Raw genomic sequence first — 23,277 nt, 5'->3', positions numbered from 1 at the left:
ACTAGCACTCCACACCAGTACTAGTACTACACACTAGTGCTGGAACTCCACACCAGTACTAGCCCTCCACACCACTACTAGTGCCACACACCACTACTAGTAATGCACATTAGTACTAGTAATACACACAGTACTAGTAATACACACCAGTACTAGTACTCCACACCAGTACTAGTAATACACATTAGTACTAGAACTCCACACCAGTACTAGTAATACACACCAGTACTAGGACTCAACACCAGTACTAGTAATACACACCAGTACTAGCACTCCACACCAGTACTAGTACTACACACTAGTGCTAGACACCAGTACTAGAACTCCACACCAGTACTAGTAATACACACCAGTACTAGCCCTCCACACACTACTAGTACTACACACCACTACTAGTGATACACACCACTACTAGTAATACACATTAGTACTAGAACTCCACACCAGTACTAGTAATACACACCAGTACTAGTAATACACACCAGTACTAGTACTCCACACCAGTACTAGCAATACACATTAGTACTAGAACTCCACACCAGTACTAGTAATACACACCAGTACTAGTACTCCACACCAGTACTAGCAATACACATTAGTACTAGAACTCCACACCAGTACTAGTAATACACACCAGTACTAGCACTCCACACCAGTACTAGTATTACACACTAGTGCTAGACACCAGTACTAGAACTCCACACCAGTACTAGTAATACACACCAGTACTAGAACTCAACACCAGTACTAGTAAAACACACCAGTACTAGTAATACACATTAGTACTAGAACTCCACACCAGTACTAGTAATACACATTAGTACTAGAACTCCACACCAGTACTAGTAATACACATTAGTACTAGGACTCGACACCAGAACTAGTAATACACACCAGTACTAGCACTCCACACCAGTACTAGTGCTACACACCAGTACTAGTAATACACCCCAGTACTAAAACTCAACACCAGCACTAGTAATACACACTAGTACTAGCACTCCACACCAGTACTAGTACTACACACTAGTGCTATACACCAGTACTAGAACGCCACACCAGTACTAGTAATACACACCAGTACTAGAACTCAACACCAGTACTAGTAATACACACCAGTACTAGAACTCAACACCAGTACTAGTAATACACACCAGTACTAGAACTCAACACCGGTACTAGTAATACACACCAGTACTAGCACTCCACAGCAGTACTAGTACTACACACTAGTGCTACACACCAGTACTAGTAATACACACCAGTACTAGCCCTCCACACCAGTACTAGTAATACACACCAGTACTAGAACTCAACACCGGTACTAGTAATACACACCAGTACTAGCACTCCACACCAGTACTAGTACTACACACTAGTGCTACACACCAGTACTAGCCCTCCACACCAGTACTAGTAATACACACCAGTACTAGAACTCAACACCAGTACTAGTAATACACACTAGTACTAGCACTCCACACCAGTACTAGTACTACACACTAGTGCTACACACCAGTACTAGCCCTCCACACCAGTACTAGTAATACACACCAGTACTAGAACTCAACACTAGTACTAGTAATACACACCAGTACTAGCACTCCACACCAGTACTAGTACTACACACTAGTGCTAGAACTCCACATCAGTACTAGCCCTCCACACCACTACTAGTGCTACACACCACTACTAGTAATACACACCAGTACTAGCACTCCACACCAGTACTAGTAATACACACCAGTACTAGTAATACACACCAGTACTAGTACTCCACACCAGTACTAGTAATACACATTAGTACTAGAACTCCACACCAGTACTAGTAATACACACCAGTACTAGCACTCCACACCAGTACTAGTACTACACACTAGTGCTAGACACCAGTACTAAAACTCCACACCAGTACTAGTAATACACACCAGTACTAGAACTCAACACCAGTACTAGTAATAGACACTGGTACTAGCACTCCACACCAGTACTAGTACTTCACACTAGTGCTAGAACTCCACACCAGTGCTAGTTATACACACCAGTACTAGCCCTCCACACCACTACTAGTACTACACACCACTACTAGTACTACACACCACTACTATTGCTACACACCACTACTAGTAATACACATTAGTAGTAGAACTCCACACCAGTACTAGTAATACACACCAGTACTAGTAATACACATTAGTACTAGAACTCCACACCAGTACTAGTAATACACACCAGTACTAGCACTCCACACCAGTACTAGTACTACAGACTAGTGCTACACACCAGTACTAGAACTTCACACCAATACTAGTAATACACACCGGTACTGGAACTCAACACCAGTATTAGTAATACACACTAGTGCTAGAACTCCACACCAGTACTAGAACTCCACACCAGTACTAGTTATACACACCAGTACTAGAACTCAACACCAGTACTAGTAATACACACCAGTACTAGCACTCCACACCAGTACTAGTACTACACACTAGTGCTAGAACTCCACACCAGTACTAGCACTCCACACCAGTACTAGTACTACACACTAGTGCTAGAACTCCACATCAGTACTAGTTATACACACCAGTACTAGTACTACACACTAGTGCTGGAACTCCACACCAGTACTAGTTATACACACCAGTACTAGTACTACACACTAGTGCTAGAACTCCACACCAGTACTAGTTATACACACCAGTACTAGCACTCCACACCAGTACTAGTACTACACACTAGTGCTAGAACTCCACACCAGTACTAGTTATACACACCAGTACTAGCACTCCACACCAGTACTAGTACTACACACTAGTGCTAGAACTCCACACCAGTACTAGCCCTCCACACCAGTACTAGTACTACACACCACTACTAGTGTTACACACCACTACTAGTAGTACACATTAGTACTAGAATTCCACACCTGTACTAGTAAAACACACCAGTACTAGCACTCCACACCAGTATTAGTACTACACACTAGTGCTAGACACCAGTACTAGAACTCCACACCAGTACTAGTAATACACACCAGTACTAGAACTCAACACCAGTACTAGTTATACACACCAGTACTAGCACTCCGCACCAGTACTAGTACTACACACTAGTGCTAGAACTCCACACCAGTACTAGTTATACACACCAGTACTAGTACTACACACCACTACTAGTACTACGCACCAGTACTAGTACTACGCACCCGTACTAGTACTAGACACCACTACTAGTACTACACACCACTACTAGTACTACGCACCAGTACTAGACACCACTACTTGCACTCCACACCAGTACTAGTACTACACACTAGTGCTAGGACTCCACACCATTACTAGTTATACACACCAGTACTAGTTATACACACCACTACTAGTACTACACACCACTACTAGTACTACGCACCAGTAGTAGTACTAGACACCACTACTAGTACTACGCACCACTACTAGCACTCCACACCAGTACTAGTAATACACACCAGTACTAGTAATACACACCAGTACTAGTACTCCACACCAGTACTAGTACTACACACTAGTGCTAGACACCAGTACTACAACTCCACACCAGTACTAGTAATACACACCAGTACTAGAACTCAACACCAGTACTAGTAATACACACTAGTGCTAGAACTCCACACCAGTACTAGTTATACACACCAGTACTAGAACTCAACATCAGTACTAGCACTCCACAGCAGTACTAGTACTACATACTAGTGCTAGAACTCCACACCAGTACTAGCCCTCCACACCGGTGCTAGTGTCTCCATGGTGTACTAGGTATAAGAGGCAGGAGTCTGAGCCGCGCTACAGCATCAACCTGGAGCAGGGCGACACTTACATCCCACCTGGGGAGTCGCTGAAGGACCTGATTGAACATTCTCACAGCATGGGATCAGGATCAGGATCAGGGCTCCCTCTGCTGGTAGGAAACAACACCTTGACTTACATTTCACCACCAAGCCATGACATTAATGAAAAATAAATCAAAGCTCATTTAAATGTATACAGTGTTTTAATTTTTTAATCATATTTTTTTATTATTTAGGTATAATATGTACAGCATATACCAAGCAAATTAAGATAGCTTTAACCATTAAAGAAATTATAGAAAAAATAATCCAGTCATTTTAATATAAAATAAACATTATGCTTTCCATTCAAGACATGAAACATTTTTAACAACACAACTCTCTGTCAGTGTTGAAAACTTTTTGTCGAATACAAAACAGAATGGCTGTTAGCAAAGAAAAATCCAGACATGAGCCGCACCGTTTTATGAGCCGTAGGGTTCAAAGCGTTGGAAAAAAGGTAGCGGCCTATCCCACGGAAAGTATGTTACTTGTGTTATGAAACAAAATGTCTGCCGCTTGACAAAATAAATACATATGAATACAAAATCATTATTTGGAATTGACTTGGCAAACACAAGGTTAAAACATATTTTTCTATACTTTGTCAAATATGCTTATCTTTGCTAAATATGCCGTTATTTATAGCATTCTGAAAACGATCTTGTCCCACTGTGCAATCTGAAAATGTCATCAAAAATCCAATTAAAAATTAAAAATGTTTTTAATCTAATAAACAAAAAATATATACATATCAAACTGTCTTTATTGTTGACAGTCCAGATTTTTCAACTCATCTGCATATTCATGAGCTAATTAGCATGTCAAAGCATGGATGACTGTGGGAAGATACGAAGGAGGAACTTAATTTGGTGTATCAAATGTGACCTTGGTCTGACCTCAGTGTACTCTGATTACATATACACATACTGTACAAACATACATAGTCCATAGTGGATCTAACATAATAGTGAGAGTCCAGTCCATAGTGGATCTAACATAATATTGTGAGAGTCCAGTCCGTAGTGGATCTAACATAATAGTGAGAGTCCAGTCCATAGTGGATCTAACGTAATAGTGAGAGTCCAGTCCATAGTGGATCCAACATAATAGTGAGAGTCCAGTCCATAGTGGATCTAACATAATAGTGAGAGTCCGGTCCATAGTGGATCTAACATAATAGGGAGAGTCCGGTCCATAGTGGATCTAACATAATAGTGAGAGTCCAATCCATAGTGGATTCAACATAATAGTGAGAGTCCAGTCCATAGTGGATCTAACGTAATAGTGAGAGTCCAATCCATAGTGGATCTAACATAATAGTGAGAGTCCAGTCCATAGTGGATCTAACATAATAGTGTGAGAGTCCAGTCCATAGTGGATCTAACATAATAGTGTGAGAGTCCAGTCCATAGTGGATCTAACATAATATTGTGAGAGTCCAGTCCATAGAGGATCTAACATAATATTGTGAGTCCAGTCCATAGTGGATCTAACATAATAGTGTGAGAGTCCAGTCCATAGTGGATCTAACATAATAGTGTGAGAGTCCAGTCCATAGTGCATCTAACACAATAGTGAGAGTCCAGTCCATAGTGGATTTAACATAATAGTGAGAGTCCAGTCCATAGTGGATCTAACATAATAGTGTGAGAGTCCAGTCCATAGTGGATCTAACATAATAGTGAGAGTCCAGTCCATAGTGGATTTAACGTAATAGTGAGAGTCCAGTCCATAGTGGATCTAACGTAATAGTGAGAGTCCAGTCCATAGTGGATCTAACGTAATAGTGAGAGTCCAGTCCATAGTGGATCTAACATAATAGTGACAGTCCAGTCCATAGTGGATCCAACATAATAGTGAGAGTCCAGTCCATCGTGGATCTAACATAATAGGGAGTGTCCAGTCCATAGTGGATCTAACGTAATAGTGAGAGTCCAATCCATAGTGGATCTAACATAATAGTGAAAGTCCAGTCCATAGTGGATCTAACATAATAGTGTGAGAGTCCAGTCAATAGTGGATCTAACATAATATTGTGAGAGTCCAGTCCATAGTGGATCTAAGATAATATTGTGAGAGTCCAGTCCATAGAGGATCTAACATAATATTGTGAGTCCAGTCCATAGTGGATCTAACATAATAGTGTGAGAGTCCAGTCCATAGTGGATCTAACATAATAGTGTGAGAGTCCAGTCCATAGTGCATCTAACACAATAGTGAGAGTCCAGTCCATAGTGGATTTAACATAATAGTGAGAGTCCAGTCCATAGTGGATCTAACATAATAGTGTGAGAGTCCAGTCCATAGTGGATCTAACATAATAGTGAGAGTCCAGTCCATAGTGGATTTAACGTAATAGTGAGAGTCCAGTCCATAGTGGATCTAACGTAATAGTGAGAGTCCAGTCCATAATGGATCTAACGTAATAGTGAGAGTCCAGTCCATAGTGGATCTAACATAATAGTGAGAGTCCAGTCCATAGTGGATCCAACATAATAGTGAGAGTCCAGTCCATAGTAGATCTAACATAATAGTGAGAGTCCGGTCCATAGTGGATTTAACATAATAGTGAGAGTCCAATCCATAGTGGATTCAACATAATAGTGAGAGTCCAGTCCATAGTGGATCTAACATAATAGTGAGAGTCCAGTCCATAGTGGATCCAAGATAATATTGTGAGAGTCCAGTCCATAGTGGATCTAACATAATAGTGTGAGAGTCCAGTCCATAGTGGATCTAACATAATAGTGTGAGAGTCCAGTCCACAGTGGATCTAACATAATAGTGTGAGAGTCCAGTCCATAGTGGATCTAACATAATAGTGTGAGAGTCCAGTCCATAGTGGATCTAACATAATAGTGTGAGAGTCCAGTCCACAGTGGATCTAACATAATAGTGTGAGAGTCCAGTCCATAGTGGATCTAACATAATAGTGTGAGAGTCCAGTCCATAGTGGATCTAACATAATAGTCCATAGAGGATCTAGCTTAGTAGTGAGAGTCCAGTCCATACTAGGTCTAACATAATAGTGAGAGGTCCAGTCCATAGTGGATCTAACATAATAGTGAGAGTCCAGTCCATAGTGGATCTAACATAATAGTGAGAGTCCAGTCCATATTGGATCTAACGTAATAGTGAGAGTCCAGTCCATAGTGGATCTAACGTAATAGTGAGAGTCCAGTCCATACTGGGTCTAACATAATAGTGAGAGTCCAGTCCATAGTGGATCTAACAAAATAGTGAGACTCCAGTCCATAGTGTATCCAACATAATAGTCCATAGAGGATCTAACTTAGTAGTGAGAGTCCAGTCCATACGGGGTCTAACATAATAGTGAGAGGTCCAGTCCATAGTGGATCTAACATAATAGTGAGAGTCCAGTCCATAGTGGATCTAACATAATAGTGAGAGTCCAGTCCATACTGGGTCTAACATAATAGTGAGAGTCCAGTCTATAGTGGATCTAACATAATAGCGAGAGTCCAGTCCATACTGGGTCTAACATAATAGTGAGAGGTCCAGTCCATACTGGGTCTAACATAATAGTGAGAGGTCCAGTCCATAATGGATCTAACATAATAGTGAGAGTCCAGTCCATAGTGGATCTAACATAATAGTGAGAGTCCAGTCCATAGTGGATCTAACATAATAGTGAGAGTCCAGTCCATAATGGATCTAACATAATAGTGAGAGTCCAGTCCATACTGGGTCTAACATAATAGTGAGAGTCCAGTCCATAGTGGATCTAACATAATAGCGAGAGTCCAGTCCATACTGGGTCTAACATAATAGTGAGAGGTCCAGTCCATACTGGGTCTAACATAATAGTGAGAGGTCCAGTCCATAGTGGATCCAACATAATAATCCATAGTGGATCTAACATAAATAGTGAGAGGTCCAGTCCATAGTGGATCTAACATAATAGCGAGAGTCCAGTCCATATTGGGTCTAACATAATAGTGAGAGGTCCAGTCCATACTGGATCTAACATAATAGTGAGAGTCCAGTCCATAGTGGATCCAACATAATAATCCATAGTGGATCCAACATAAATAGTGAGAGGTCCAGTCCATAGTGGATCTAACATAAATAGTCCATAGTGGATCTAATATAATAGTGAGAGTCCAGTCCATAGTGGATCTAACATAATAGTCCATAGTGGATCTAACATAATAGTGAGAGTCCAGTCCATAGTGGATCCAACATAATAGTGAGAGTCCAGTCCATAGTGGATCTAACATAATAGTGAGAGTCCAGTCCATACTGGGTCTAACATAATAGTGAGAGTCCAGTCTATAGTGGATCTAACATAATAGCGAGAGTCCAGTCCATACTGGGTCTAACATAATAGTGAGAGGTCCAGTCCATACTGGGTCTAACATAATAGTGAGAGGTCCAGTCCATAATGGATCTAACATAATAGTGAGAGTCCAGTCCATAGTGGATCTAACATAATAGTGAGAGTCCAGTCCATAGTGGATCTAACATAATAGTGAGAGTCCAGTCCATAATGGATCTAACATAATAGTGAGAGTCCAGTCCATACTGGGTCTAACATAATAGTGAGAGTCCAGTCCATAGTGGATCTAACATAATAGCGAGAGTCCAGTCCATACTGGGTCTAACATAATAGTGAGAGGTCCAGTCCATACTGGGTCTAACATAATAGTGAGAGGTCCAGTCCATAGTGGATCCAACATAATAATCCATAGTGGATCTAACATAAATAGTGAGAGGTCCAGTCCATAGTGGATCTAACATAATAGCGAGAGTCCAGTCCATATTGGGTCTAACATAATAGTGAGAGGTCCAGTCCATACTGGATCTAACATAATAGTGAGAGTCCAGTCCATAGTGGATCCAACATAATAATCCATAGTGGATCCAACATAAATAGTGAGAGGTCCAGTCCATAGTGGATCTAACATAAATAGTCCATAGTGGATCTAATATAATAGTGAGAGTCCAGTCCATAGTGGATCTAACATAATAGTCCATAGTGGATCTAACATAATAGTGAGAGTCCAGTCCATAGTGGATCCAACATAATAGTGAGAGTCCAGTCCATAGTGGATCTAACATAATAGTCCATAGTGGATCCATCATAATAGTGAGAGTCCAGTCCATAGTGGGTCCAGCAGGAGACTATCCCAGAGCAAATGCAACAAAATGTCGTTCTAATCTCTACTGTAAAGATCAAATTTGGATGACAATAAAAAGGAAGTCCAAGTCCAACAAAATAAAATAAAAACATGAAGGGTGTCATTCTGCCGCCGCCAGGTCCAGCGCACCATCGCCAAGCAGATCCAGATGGTGAAGCAGATCGGGAAGGGTCGTTACGGCGAGGTGTGGATGGGGAAGTGGCGAGGCGAGCGGGTGGCGGTCAAAGTCTTCTTCACCACGGAGGAGGACAGTTGGTTCAGGGAGACGGAGATCTACCAGACCTTCCTCATGCGACACGACAACATCCTGGGTAAATGACCGCGAGTCCGACCTCTTTGACTTCAGTTTTTCACGCCCTACGCTGCTCGCAGGCTTCATAGCGGCCGACATCAAAGGCACGGGGTCTTGGACTCAGCTGTACTTGATCACTGATTACCACGAGAACGGCTCGCTGTACGACTACCTCAAGTCCAACACGCTGGACGTCAACGCCGTGCTCAAGCTGGCCTACTCCTCCGTCTCGGGCCTGTGTCACCTGCACACCGAGATCCACGGCACGCAGGGGAAGCCCGCCATCGCCCATCGAGACCTCAAGAGCAAGAACGTTCTGGTCAAGAAGAACGGGACCTGTTGCATCGCCGACCTCGGACTGGCCGTCAAATTTAACAGGTGACGACTTCCAGGTTTTGACAAAGCGTGGAAGGTGTTTTTTGCGAGTACAGTGTAAGCTCCATCGGGTTTTACATGGTGCCAAACATGCCTCGTACCAGGTCTTGGACATTCTGTAAATGTCCAAAGTCTCGCTACAAATCGTCGAGTTGCAACGCGGCCACTTTGTTCATTTTAGAATTGATTTGAAAACATTGCTGTTTGTTTTTAAAGCTTTACATGGACTGGCACCTCAGTATATCTCGGACCTCATCCAAATTTACACTCCTGCGCGCGCTCTGAGGTCCGAGAGCCAGCTCCAGCTCTTGGTGCCCAAGACCAGACTTAAAACCAGGGGAGACAGGGGTCTTTGGAACAATCTGCCCCTCCATTTTCCAACTGCTCCCGCAGTGAAGTGTTTTAAGTCTCGTCTTAAAACCCACTTTATTCTTTAGCTTTTAACACTACATGAGTTGTGTGGTCCTGTGTGTTTAAAAAAAAATAGATTTCTATTTATTGTTTTAATAGGTTTTACCCTTTAAAATCGTATTTAATCATTTTGTATTGGTTTTATTTTTATTTTTTTCTTTTGTTTTTATTCATTCACTGGTGGAGCTAAGGGTAATATTTGAATATTTTTTTTAAATATTGTTGTGCAGCACTTTGGAAACATTTATGTTGTTTAAATGTGCTGTACAAATAAAGTGGATTGGAGAAGGCACTACCGGGACACAAGCTGATGAAGGATCGCCTCACAGGTGTATGTGAGAGCATTTCAGTAGTGTGTATAAGAGAAAAGCATTTCAGTTGTTTATGTGGGAGCATTTCAGTAGTGTATGAAAGAGCATTTCGGTAGTGTGTATAGGAGTGTTTCAGTTGGTGTGTGTGAGAGAAAAACATTTCAGTTGTTTATGTGAGAGCATTTCAGTAGTGTATGTGAGAGCATTCCAGTAGTGTATAAGAGTGTACCAGTAGTGTGTGGGAGAGAAAAACTTTTCAGTTGTTTGTGTGAAAGCATTTCAGTAGTGTGTATAAGAGTGTTTCAGTAGTGTGTGAGAGAAAAACATATCAGTTGTTTATTTGAGAGCATATCAGTAGCGTGTATAAGAGTTTTTTAGTAGTGTGTGTGTGAGAGAAAAAAACATTTCAGCTGTTTATGTGAGAGCATGTATGTGAGAGAAAATTTCAGTAGTGTATGTGAGAGAAAATTTCAGTAGTGTATGTGAGAGAATTTCAGTAGTGTGTATAAGAGTGTTTCAGTAGTGTGTGTGAGAGAAAAACATTTCAGTTGTTAATTTGAGAGCATTTCAGTAGTGTGTATAAGAGTGTTTCGGTAGTTTGTGAGAGAAAAAACATTTCAGTTGTTTGTGAGAGCATTTCAGTAGTGTATGTGAGAGCATTTCAGTAGTGTATGAGAGAGCATGTCTGTAGTGTGTATAAGAGTGTTTCTGTAGTGGGTGAGAGAATCAATCAATCAATCAATCAATGTTTATTTATATAGCCCCAAATCACAAATGTCTCAAAGGACTGCACAAATCATTACGACTACAACATCCTCGGAAGAACCCACAAAAGGGCAAGGAAAACTCACACCCAGTGGGCAGGGAGAATTCACATTCAGTGGGACGCCAGCGACAATGCTGACTATGAGAAACCTTGGAGAGGACCTCAGATGTGGGCAACCCCCCCCCCTCTAGGGGACCGAAAGCAATGGATGTCGAGCGGGTCTAACATGATACTGTGAAAGTTCAATCCATAGTGGCTCCAAGACAGCAGTGAGAGTCCCGTCCACAGGAAACCATCTCAAGCGGATCAGCAGCGTAGAGATGTCCCCAACCGATACAGGCGAGCGGTCCATCCTGGGTCCCGACGAGCGGTCCATCCTGGGTCTCGACTCTGGACAGTCAGTACTTCATCCATGGTCATCGGACCGGACCCCCTCCACAAGGGAGGGGGGGACATAGGAGAAAGAAAAGAAGCGGCAGATCAACTGGTCTAAAAAGGTCTATTTAAAGGCTAGAGTATACAGATGAGTTTTAAGATGAGACTTAAATGCTTCTACTGAGGTAGCATCTCGAACTGTTACCGGGAGGGCATTCCAGAGTACTGGAGCCCGAACGGAAAACGCTCTATAGCCCGCAGACTTTTTTTGAGCTCTAGGAATCACTAATAAGCCGGAGTCTTTTGAACGCAGATTTCTTGCCGGGACATACGGTACAATACAATCGGCAAGATAGGCTGGAGCTAGACCGTGTAGTATTTTATACGTAAGTAGTAAAACCTTAAAGTCACATCTTAAGTGCACAGGAAGCCAGTGCAGGTGAGCCAGTACAGGTGTAATGTGATCAAACTTTCTTGTTCTTGTCAAAAGTCTAGCAGCCGCATTTTGTACCAACTGTAATCTTTTAATGCTAGACATTGGGAGACCCGAAAATAATACGTTACAGTAATCGAGACGAGACGTAACAAACGCATGGATAATGATCTCGGCGTCTTTAGTGGACAAAATGGAGCGAATTTTAGCGATATTACGGAGATGAAAGAAGGCCGTTTTAGTAACGCTTTTAATGTGTGACTCAAAGGAGAGAGTTGGGTCGAAGATAATACCCAGATTTTTTACAGAGTCACCTTGTTTTATTATTTGGTTGTCAAATGTTAAAGTTGTATTATTAAATAGAGGTCGGTGTCTAGCAGGACCGATAATCAGCATTTCCGTTTTTTTGGCATTAAGTTGCAAAAAGTTAGCGGACATCCATTGTTTAATTTCATTAAGACACGCTTCCAACTGACTACAGTCCGGCGTGTTGGTCAGCTTTAGGGGCATGTAAAGTTGGGTGTCATCAGCATAACAGTGAAAGCTAATACCGTATTTGCGTATGACGTCACCTAGCGGCAGCATGTAGATGCTGAAGAGTACAGGGCCAAGGACCGAACCCTGGGGAACTCCACACGTTACCTTAACATAGTCCGAGGTCACACTGTTATAGGAGACGCACTGCATCCTATCAGTAAGATAAGAGTTAAACCATGACAGGGCTGAGTCTGAAATACCAATTCGTATTTTGATACGCTCTAATAAAATATTATGATCGACGGTATCGAAAGCAGCGCTAAGATCGAGGAGCAGCAACATAGATGACGCATCAGAGTCCATCGTTAGCAATAGATCATTAGTCAGTTTTGCGAGGGCTGTCTCAGTCGAGTGATTTGCCTTGAAACCGGATTGAAAGGTTTCACATAGATTGTTAAACGCTAAGTGGTCATTTAGCTGCTCTGCAACAATTTTTTCGAGGATTTTCGAAATAAAGGGAAGGTGAGACACCGGTCGGTAGTTTACCATGAGGTCTGGATCGAGGTTAGGTCTTTTAAGGAGAGGATGAATAACCGCTTTTTTGAATGCAACGGGAACAGTGCCCGAGGAAAGTGATAAGTTTATAATATTTAGCGCTGATGGACCTAATAATACAAAAAGCTCCTTGATAAGTTTCCCAGGAAGTGGGTCAAGTAAACATGTTGTTTGTTTTATTCCATTTACACGTTGTAACAATCCTTCTAATGTTATTTCATCAAAACGAGAGAAACTATTTTGGATATTTGCAGTATCCGCCGTATATACAATCGTATCTGTGTTACTATAACCCCGTTGTAGCTGGGACGCATTGTCTTTAATCTCCTTTCTAATAAGTTCAATTTTCTTATTAAAGAACTTCATAAAGTCATCTGCCGAATGGGTGGAGCTACTGGAAGGAGTCCCTTGTTGGGTTAGCGATGCTACTGTACTAAACAAAAATTTTGGATCGTTTTTATTAATGCGGATGAGATTTGAGTAATAATTAGTTTTAGCTAAGGTAAGCATGCGTTTATAAGTTATTAAACTATCACTCCATGCTTGATGGTGCACCTCAAGTTTAGTCGTGCGCCATTTGCGTTCCAGCTTTCTACATAATAATTTCTGAGCTCTAGTTTCTTCAGTAAACCATGGCGTACGCCTTTTTGGAGCCTTTTTTAACTTCAGCGGTGCTATACTATCAATGGTTTCGCGCAGGGCGTTGTTAAAGTTGTTAGTGAGGTTATCAATAGAGCCCACATACTTTGGGAACGGTGCCATTACCGAGGGCAGTAGGTCCGCAAGAGTCGTCGTTGTGGCAGCATTAATGTTGCGGCTGCTATAGCAGTTATTATTATTATTAGCTTGCCGAACATGAGTCTGAACTTCGAATTTTATAAGGTAATGATCGGACATTACTTTAGTATACGGGAGTATCATAACTTTGGAGACGGTGATACCTCTGACAAGCACTAGGTCTATCGTATTACCGCTGCGATGCGTCGGTTCATTTATTATTTGTGTAAGACCACAGCTATCAATTATAGTCTGGAGCGCCACGCACGGTGGGTCCAATGGGGTATTCATATGGATATTAAAGTCCCCCATTATAATTATATTATCGGCGTGCGTCACTAGATCAGCAACAAACTCTGAGAATTCACTAATAAAGTCTGAATAGGGCCCTGGGGGGCGGTAGATAACGGCCAGGCACAGAGGCAGAGGTGTGGCAGACTTCATAGAAAGCACCTCAAACGATTTATATTTATTATTTAAGTTAGGACTAAAGTTAAAGTTTTCGTTGTATATTAGTGCGACACCCCCTCCCCTTTTGAGGTGACGGGCAATATGCGCATTCGTATAGTTAGGAGGGGATGCCTCATTTATCGCAAAAAAGTCGTCTGGTTTAAGCCAGGTTTCGCTAAGACCGATGACGTTAAGGTTGTTGTCTCTAATGACCTCATTGACTAATAACGTTTTGGGAGACAAAGATCTGATGTTTAGAAAGCCCATATTTTAGGTAGTGGGCTGTTTTAAGGAGTTGTTGATAAAATTATCCGTAGTAGCAATATTAATAATGTTGCGTTTATTATGCGCAGTGTACTTAAAATAATTACGACCATATCTAGGAATTGATATGACGGGAATTTTCAGATTGTCTACTTGGCGCTGCGATAAACTGAACGCATCATAATTTGCCACCTCAGTAGAACGCATGTCTAACTCTGACGAAGTCATAGACACAGTAGAAAAAACATTTTGTGAGTTGTGTATTATTCTACGAAAATTGCTATGTGTACAGGGATCATCCAGCCTGGCGCTGGCTAGTTCTAACTTAACTGAAAAACATTATAGTTATTTATGTGATAGCATTTCAGTAGTGTATGTGAGAGCATTTCAGTAGTGTGTGTGAGAGCATTTCAGTAGTGCGTATAAGAGTGTTTTAGTTGTGAGAGAGAAAAATTTCAGTGGTTTATGTGAGAGGATTTCACTAGAGTATTTGAGAGCAAAACATTTCAGTAGTGTATGTGAGAGCATTTCACTAGAGTATGTGAGAGCAAAACATTTCAGTAGTGTATGTGAGAGCATTTCAGTAGTGTATGAGAGAGCATTTCAGTAGTGTGTATAAGAGTGATTTAGTAGTGTGTGTGAGAAAAAAACATTTCAGCTGTTTATGTGATAGCATTTCAGTAGTGTATGTGAGAGAAAATTCCAGTAATGTATGTGAGAGCATTTCAGTAGTGTGTATAAGAGTGTTTCAGTAGTGTGTGTGAAAGAAAAACATTTCAGTTGTTTATTTGAGAGCATTTCAGTAGTGTGTATAAGATTGTTTCAGTAGTGTGTGTGAGAGAAAAACTTTTCAGTGGTTTATGTGAGAGCATTTCAGTAGTGCGTATAAGAGTGTTTTAGTTGTGAGAGAGAAAAATTTCAGTGGTTTATGTGAGAGGATTTCACTAGATTATGTGAGAGCAAAACATTTCACTAGAGTATGTGAGAGCATTTCACTAGAGTATGTGAGAGCAAAACATTTCAGTAGTGTATGTGAGAGCATTTCAGTAGTGTATGAGAGAGCATTTCAGTAGTGTGTATAAGAGTGATTTAGTAATGTGTGTGAGAAAAAACATTTCAGCTGTTTATGTGATAGCATTTCAGTAGTGTATGTGAGAGAAAATTCCAGTAGTGTTTGTGAGAGCATTTCAGTAGTGTGTATAAGAGCGTTTCAGTAGTGTGTGTGAGAGAAAAACCTTTCAGGTGTTTATTTGAGAGCATTTCAGTAGTGTATATAAGATTGTTTCAGTAGTGTGTGTGAGAGAAAAACTTTTCAGTGGTTTATGTGAGAGCATTTCAGTAGTGTATGAGAGAGCATTTCAGTCGTGTGTATAAAAGTGTTTCAGTAGTGTGTGTGTGAGAAAATTCCAGTAGTGTATGTGAGAGCATTTCAGTAGTGTGTATAAGAGCGTTTCAGTAGTGTGTGTGAGAGAAAAACATTTCAGTTGTTTATTTGAGAGCATTTCAGTAGTGTGTATAAGATTGTTTCAGTAGTGTGTGTGAGAGAAAAACTTTTCAGTGGTTTATGTGAGAGCATTTCAGTAGTGTATGAGAGAGCATTTCAGTAGTGTGTATAAGAGTGTTTCAGTAGTGTATGAGAGAGCATTTCAGTAGTGTGTATAAAAGTGTTTCAGTCGTGTGTGTGTGAGGGAAAAACATTTTAATTGTTTATGTGAGAGCATTTCAGTAGTGTGTATGAGAGAGCATTTCAGTAGTGTGTATAAGAGTGATTTAGTAGTGTGTGTGAGAAAAAACATTTCAGCTGTTTATGTGATAGCATTTCAGTAGTGTATGTGAGAGAAAATTCCAGTAGTGTATGTGAGAGCATGTCAGTAGTGTGTATAAGAGCGTTTTAGTAGTGTGTGAGAGAAAAACATTTCAGTTGTTTATTTGAGAGCATTTCAGTAGTGTGTATAAGATTGTTTCAGTAGTGTGTGTGAGAGAAAAACTGTTCAGTGGTTTATGTGAGAGCATTTCAGTAGTGTATGAGAGAGCATTTCAGTAGTGTGTATAAGAGTGTTTCAGTAGTGTATGAGAGAGCATTTCAGTAGTGTGTATAAAAGTGTTTCAGTCGTGTGTGTGTGAGGGAAAAACATTGTAATTGTTTATGTGAGAGCATTTCAGTAGTGTGTATAAGAGTGTTTCAGTAGTGTGTGTGAGAGAAAAACATTTCAGTGGTTTATGTGAGAGCATTTCGGTAGTGTATGTGAGAGAAAATTCCAGTAGTGTATGTGAGAGCATTTCAGTAGTGTGTATAAGAGCATTTCAGTCGTGTGTGTGAAAGAAAAACATTTCAGTTGTTTATTTGAGAGCATTTCAGTAGTGTGTATAAGAGTGTTTCACTAGTGGTTTTGAGAGAAAAACTTTTCAGTGGTTTATGTGAGAGCATTTCAGTAGTGTATGAGAGAGCATTTCAGTAGTGTGTATAAGAGTGTTTCAGTAGTGTATGAGAGAGCATTTCAGTAGTGTGTATAAAAGTGTTTCAGTAGTGTATGAGAGAGCATTTCAGTAGTGTGTATAAGAGTGTTTCAGTAGTGTATGAGAGAGCATTTCAGTAGTGTGTATAAGAGTGTTTCAGTAGTGTGTGTGAGAGAAAAACATTTCAGTGGTTTATGTGAGAGCATTTCGGTAGTGTACGTGAGAGAAAAACATTTCAGTAGTGTATGTGAGAGGTAATTCTGTATAATGTCCCTAACGGCCCCTCGTGTGTGGGTGTGTGTGTGTGTGTGTGTGTGTGTGTGTGTGTGTGTGTGTGTGTGTGTGTGTGTGTGTGTGTGTGTGTGCGCGTGTGTGTGCGCGTCAGCGGCACCAACGAGGTGGACATCCCCCCCAACCTGCGCGTGGGCACCAAGCGCTACATGCCCCCTGAGGTGTTGGACGAGAGCCTGAACAGGACCTACTTCCAGTCCTTCATCATGGCCGACATGTACAGCTTCGGACTCATCGTGTGGGAAATGACGCGGCGCTGCAGCAGTGGAGGTAGTGGAGTGTCGGGAGGAGGAAGAAGAAGAAGAAGAAGAAGACGTCCCACTTCCTGTGTGACCTTGTTTGTCCTGGCAGGCATGGTGGAGGACTACCAGCTGCCTTACTTCGACCTGGTGCCCACTGACCCCTCCTACGAAGACATGAGGAAGGTGGTCTGCTTCAAGAAACAAAGACCGGCTTTTGCCAACCGCTGGGGCAGCGATGAGGTATTTCCTGCCACTCTTTTTCCACATTTGAAATGTTGCTAACTTCCTGCTGAATGTCAAAGCTGGTACTTAATAACATAAATAATACTCGAGTATGAATACTTGAAGTAGTACGACCTTCTAAGTAAGTATTAATACTGGGAATATTTCAAGATAATCAAAGGAATTATACCAATACATGCAATATTACACTAATATAATAATGAATGGGATAATACAATTTAATGTAGTATAAAAATCATAAATTAAATGCCATATTTTGAAATAAAAACATTACTTCCAATAAATGTCTTTTTTCATTCTAAGGAAAAATACATAAAAAATGTTGATTATTCATTCGAATACATTGTAAATAAATTATACAAATAAAAATAATATACTGTTTAAATATACTACATGTGATAATGATTATATAAAATACTAAAATGGTTTATAATTTAATAAAACTATACAAATGAAGAATACTTGACATATTGATTCAATTCAACAAATACATGGAATATTATAATTACATTTGGAAATTCAACGACTACTAATTGACTCTTGTAAGGAAATGTTAAATATTTTCAGACTGATATACAGACTAGAATTTCATAGAAATATACGTTACATTTAAATACTATTCAAACTTACTTATGATCCATCCATCCATCTTCTTCCGCTTATCCGAGGTCGGGTCGCGGGGGCAACAGCCTAAGCAGGGAAACCCAGACTTCCCTTTCCCTTTCCCCAGCCATTATTTATCATAAAAAAAAAAAAAATTATTTATCACCTACTTATGATAAATAAATATATATTTTTTTTACATTTAAATACTACTACTCTACTAAAAGGATGGTATAATGTAATGAAATAAAAATACGACTAGCTAAATACATTAATGAAAAATACATGACAAATAAATGTTAAATATTTTACAGCTAATAGACTATAATCTTATAAAAATATACCCAATGTAATACACTTGAAATATTTTTTTTATATTTAAATGCTACTACTAAAAAAATGGTGTAATGAAATAAAACATATAACTACTTAAACAGATAATTTAATTAAATATACTAATGGGAAAATACATGACATATTTGTTACATTTAAATACTACTACTAAAACGATAATGTAATGAAATAAAAACTATAACTAAACAGATAATATTTTATTTAAATATACTAATGAAAAATACATGAAATATTTTTTTACATTTAAATTTGACTACAAAAAAAATGGAATGATGTAATGAAGTAAAAAATAAATAAATACTCAAGCAGATTTTAATTTAATTAAATATACTAATGGAAAATATTTGAATAATTGTTTTACATTTAAATTCGACTACAAAAAAGATGAAATCAAAAAAATATAACTACTTAAACAGAATATAATTGAATTAAATACACTAATGGAAAATACATGAATTATTTTTTACATTTAAATAATGCTACTAGAAATATGGTATAATGTAATCAAATAAAAAAGTAACTACTTAAATATTATATTTATATATTTATATTTATAATATATTTACTTTATATATTTATATTTATAATATTATATATATAAACATAAATATACTTAAAGGAAAATACATGAAATATTTGTTACGTTTAAATAATGCTACTATAAATATGGTATAATGTAATGAAATAAAAAAATTAACTACTTAAATATTTTATTTATATATTTATATTTATAATATATTTAATTTATATATTTATCTTTATAATATTATATATATAAATATACTAAAAGGAAAATACATGAAATATTTGTTCCATTTAAATACTGCTACCAAAAACATGGTATAATGTAATGAAATAAAAAAAAATACAGACTATAATTGAATTAAATACACTTATTTTGATTCAATTCAATAAATATGTGGAATATTCTACTTACATTTGAAAATACAACTACTACTAATTGACTATTATCATGAAATGTTAAATATTTTACAACTAATGAATAAACTATAATTTCATAAAAATATACAAATGTATTATACATAAACATTTTGTATATTAAAATAAATATTATTCACTTCACTACTACTAAAAACATTGAATGATGTAATGAAATAAAAAAATATAACTACTTAAACAGAATATAATTGAATTAAATATACTAATGGAAAATATATGAATTATTTGTTACATTTAAATAATGCTACTAGAAATATGGTATAATGTAATGAAATAAAAAAATTAACTACTTAAATATTATGTTTATATATTTATATTTATAATATATTTAATTTATATATTTATATTTATAATATTATATATATATATATATAAACATAAATATACTAAAAGGAAAATACATGAAATATTTGTTACGTTTAAATACTGCTACTAAACAGATGGTATAATGTAATGAAATAAAAAAAATATACAGATTATAATTGAATTAAATATACTTATGGAAAATACATGACTTGTTTCGATTCAATTCAATAAATATGTGGAATATTCTACTTACATTTGAAAATACAAAACTACTACTAATTGACTATTATCATGAAATGTTAAATATTTTACAACTAATGAATAAACTATAATTTCATAAAAATATACAAAAGTAATATACATAAACATTTTGTATATTAAAATAAATATAATTCACTTCACTACTACTAAAAACATTGACTGATGTAATGAAATAAAAAAATATAACTATTTAAACAGATTATAATTTAATTATATACTAATGGAAAATACATGAAATATTTGTTACATTTACATTTTGCTACTTAAAAGATGGTACAATGTAATGAAATATAAGATATAAATACTTAAACAGATTATAATTGAATTAAATATACTAATGGTAAATACACGACTTTGTTTTGATTCAATTCAATAAATATGTGGAATATTATAATTCCATTTGAAAATACAACTACTACTTATTGTTTCTTATAATGAAATATTAAATATTTTACGACTCATAGACTATAATCTCATAAAAATAAACAAATGTAATATACATAAACATTTTGGATATTTAAATACTACTAGAGAAAAGCCCTATATAAATATAATTCACTACTACTAAAAAGATGTAATGATGTAATGAAATATAACTATTTAAACAGATTATAATTTAATTAAATATAGTAATGGTAAACACATGAAATACTTTTTACAGTTAAATACTACTAAAAAGATGGAAAAATACAATGATATAAAATATAACTACTTAAACAGATTATAATCTAATTAAATATACTAATGGAAAATATATGAAATATTTGAATTAAATTCAATAAATACATGGAAAATTATAATATATTATAATACAACTACTACTAATTGACTCATATAATGAAATTAAAAGTGAAATATTTTACGAATAATAAACAGACTATAATTTCATAGAAATATACATAAAATAATACTACTAAAATATGTTATAATGTAATGAAATAAATATAACCACTTAATTATAATTAATTAATTATACAAATGGAAAATACATGAAATATATTTTACATTTAAGTACTACTGCTAAATAGATGTAAAATTGCATATAGTATAAATACTTGAACAGATTATAATTTAATTAAATATACTAATAGAAAAATGTATTTATTAAATTGAATACAAACATATTATATCATTTTTAAAATTCAACTACTTCTAATTGACTTATAATGAAATTATAAGTTAAACATTTTGCGACTAATAAACAGACTATAATTTCATAGAAATATACATGAAATATTTGTTGGATTTAAATACTATTCAAACATACTAATGATAAATAAATTACATTTTTTTTTACATTTAAATACTACTACTAAAAAGATGATATAATTTAAAGAAATAAAAATACGACTACCGGTACTTAAATATACTCATGAAATACATGACATGTTTTGATTCAATTTAATAAATACATGAAATATTATAATTACATATGCAAATACAACTACTACTAATTGACTCTTGTAATTTAATGTTAAATATTTTACGACTGATAAACAGACTATAATTTCATAGAAATATACACAAAATATTTGTTACACTTAAATACTACTACTAAAAATCTGTTATAATGTAATGAAATAAGAAGTAAACCACTTAAACAGATTATAATTTAATCAAATATACTATTGGAAAATACATGAAATATATTTTACATTTAAGTACTACTACTACTAAAAAGATGGAAAAAATGTATAAAATAAAAATGTAAATACTTAAACAGATTATAATTTAATTAAATATATTAAAGGAAAAAATACACAACATTCCATGTATTTATTGAATTGAATACAAATATATTATAATTTCATTTGAAAATATAATTTCATTATAAGTCAATTAGTAGTAGTTGTAAGTTAAATATTTTGCGACTAATAAACAAACTATAATTTCATAGAAATAAACATGAAATATTTGTTACATTTAAATACTACTACAAAAAGATGTTCTAATTTAATGAATGAAAAATGTAACCACTTAAACAGATTATGTAATTGAATTACATATACTAATGGAATATATATGAAATACTTTTTTACATTTAAATTCTACTACAAAAAAGATGAGATGATGTAATAGAATAAAAATAAATATAACTACTTAACCTTCGTCTTGTGTTAGGGTCGGCACCGACCCGTTTTAGTTTTTAAATGCATAAAAACACATTTATTTTTTTTGCATCAAAGCTTTTTGACTTTGTCAGGAACCCCTTTGTCAACAAAATAAAACATTTTAATTTTTTTCACTAAATTATAAAATGCTCTGGTAGAAGTTATGCCCTTGGTGTTGTTAGGGTCGGTTTCGACCCGGTTATAAAAATAAGATGATAAAGCAATGATAAGAGCCAAAAACTGAACACACTGACAGCCAGCTCCTCTCCCAGTCATGTGAGCTTTAGTGGATTCTCATTTTACCTTGTTATCCTGTACAAAAACAAGCAAAAGACGGACACTAAAAGTGTCACTTTTTGCCACTCTGATTTTGTCTTTTTATTAGTTTTGGAACTAGTAATCTATTTGTCTTGGTTTCATTCGCTTGATTAGTTGTTTGTTTGATGTTGGATTTCTGTTGCTGAAAAAAATACTTTTTAGCCTTTTTCTTGAGGTAAATATACATGGGTCGAAATTGACCCGTAACACCATAGATGTTACTATAGTTAAAATTCTTAAAATGAAAAAATAAACAAAACACATTTATTTAAGAGATGTGTTCTAATACCCCTTAGTAATAGTTAGGTAACACAACAACCTTTTTTTTATTTATATGATTCTCTTGAGGTTCGTTTTACCATTTTTAAAAATTGAAATCGAGGGGTATACTGACAAAATAAGGCCCAATGGCCCAAACCAAAAATATTAAAACTAATATTTTCAAGGATAAGGAAGCCTAACAAGGTAACCAAGAGATGAGAAACAAATTGGATGATAGATAATTGTTTTTAGTGTATTTTACAGCTGATTTAAAACATGGGTCAAAACCGACCCGTTAACATAAGAGATGTTAACAGAAAGCTAACACAAGAGGAAGGTTAAACAGATTTTAAT

The 23,277-nt window shown here is 36.5% G+C and overlaps 1 protein-coding gene across 7 annotated transcripts in view; it reads left to right on the top strand.

Moving 5' to 3' along the window:
* bmpr1bb (bone morphogenetic protein receptor, type IBb) overlaps nucleotides 1-23,277 on the top strand; it is a 167,727-nt gene that overhangs the window by 143,315 nt on the left and 1,135 nt on the right. For 6 of the 7 annotated variants that reach the window (XM_061875704.1, XM_061875709.1, XM_061875707.1 and 3 more), the window contains 4 exons: nucleotides 3,795-3,939; nucleotides 9,149-9,341; nucleotides 9,403-9,700; nucleotides 17,359-17,746. In XM_061875704.1, coding sequence (XP_061731688.1) covers nucleotides 3,795-3,939; nucleotides 9,149-9,341; nucleotides 9,403-9,700; nucleotides 17,359-17,746 — 1,024 coding nt within the window. The remainder of the gene's footprint in view (nucleotides 1-3,794; nucleotides 3,940-9,148; nucleotides 9,342-9,402; nucleotides 9,701-17,358; nucleotides 17,747-23,277) is intronic. The other variant, XM_061875711.1, reaches the window with a different exon arrangement.

Source organism: Nerophis ophidion, linkage group LG17 (genome assembly GCF_033978795.1).
Source record: "Nerophis ophidion isolate RoL-2023_Sa linkage group LG17, RoL_Noph_v1.0, whole genome shotgun sequence".
Lineage (NCBI taxonomy): Eukaryota > Metazoa > Chordata > Actinopteri > Syngnathiformes > Syngnathidae > Nerophis > Nerophis ophidion.
The sequence above is the reverse complement of the archived record's forward strand: the minus strand, read 5'-3'. Positions and strand labels throughout refer to the sequence as shown.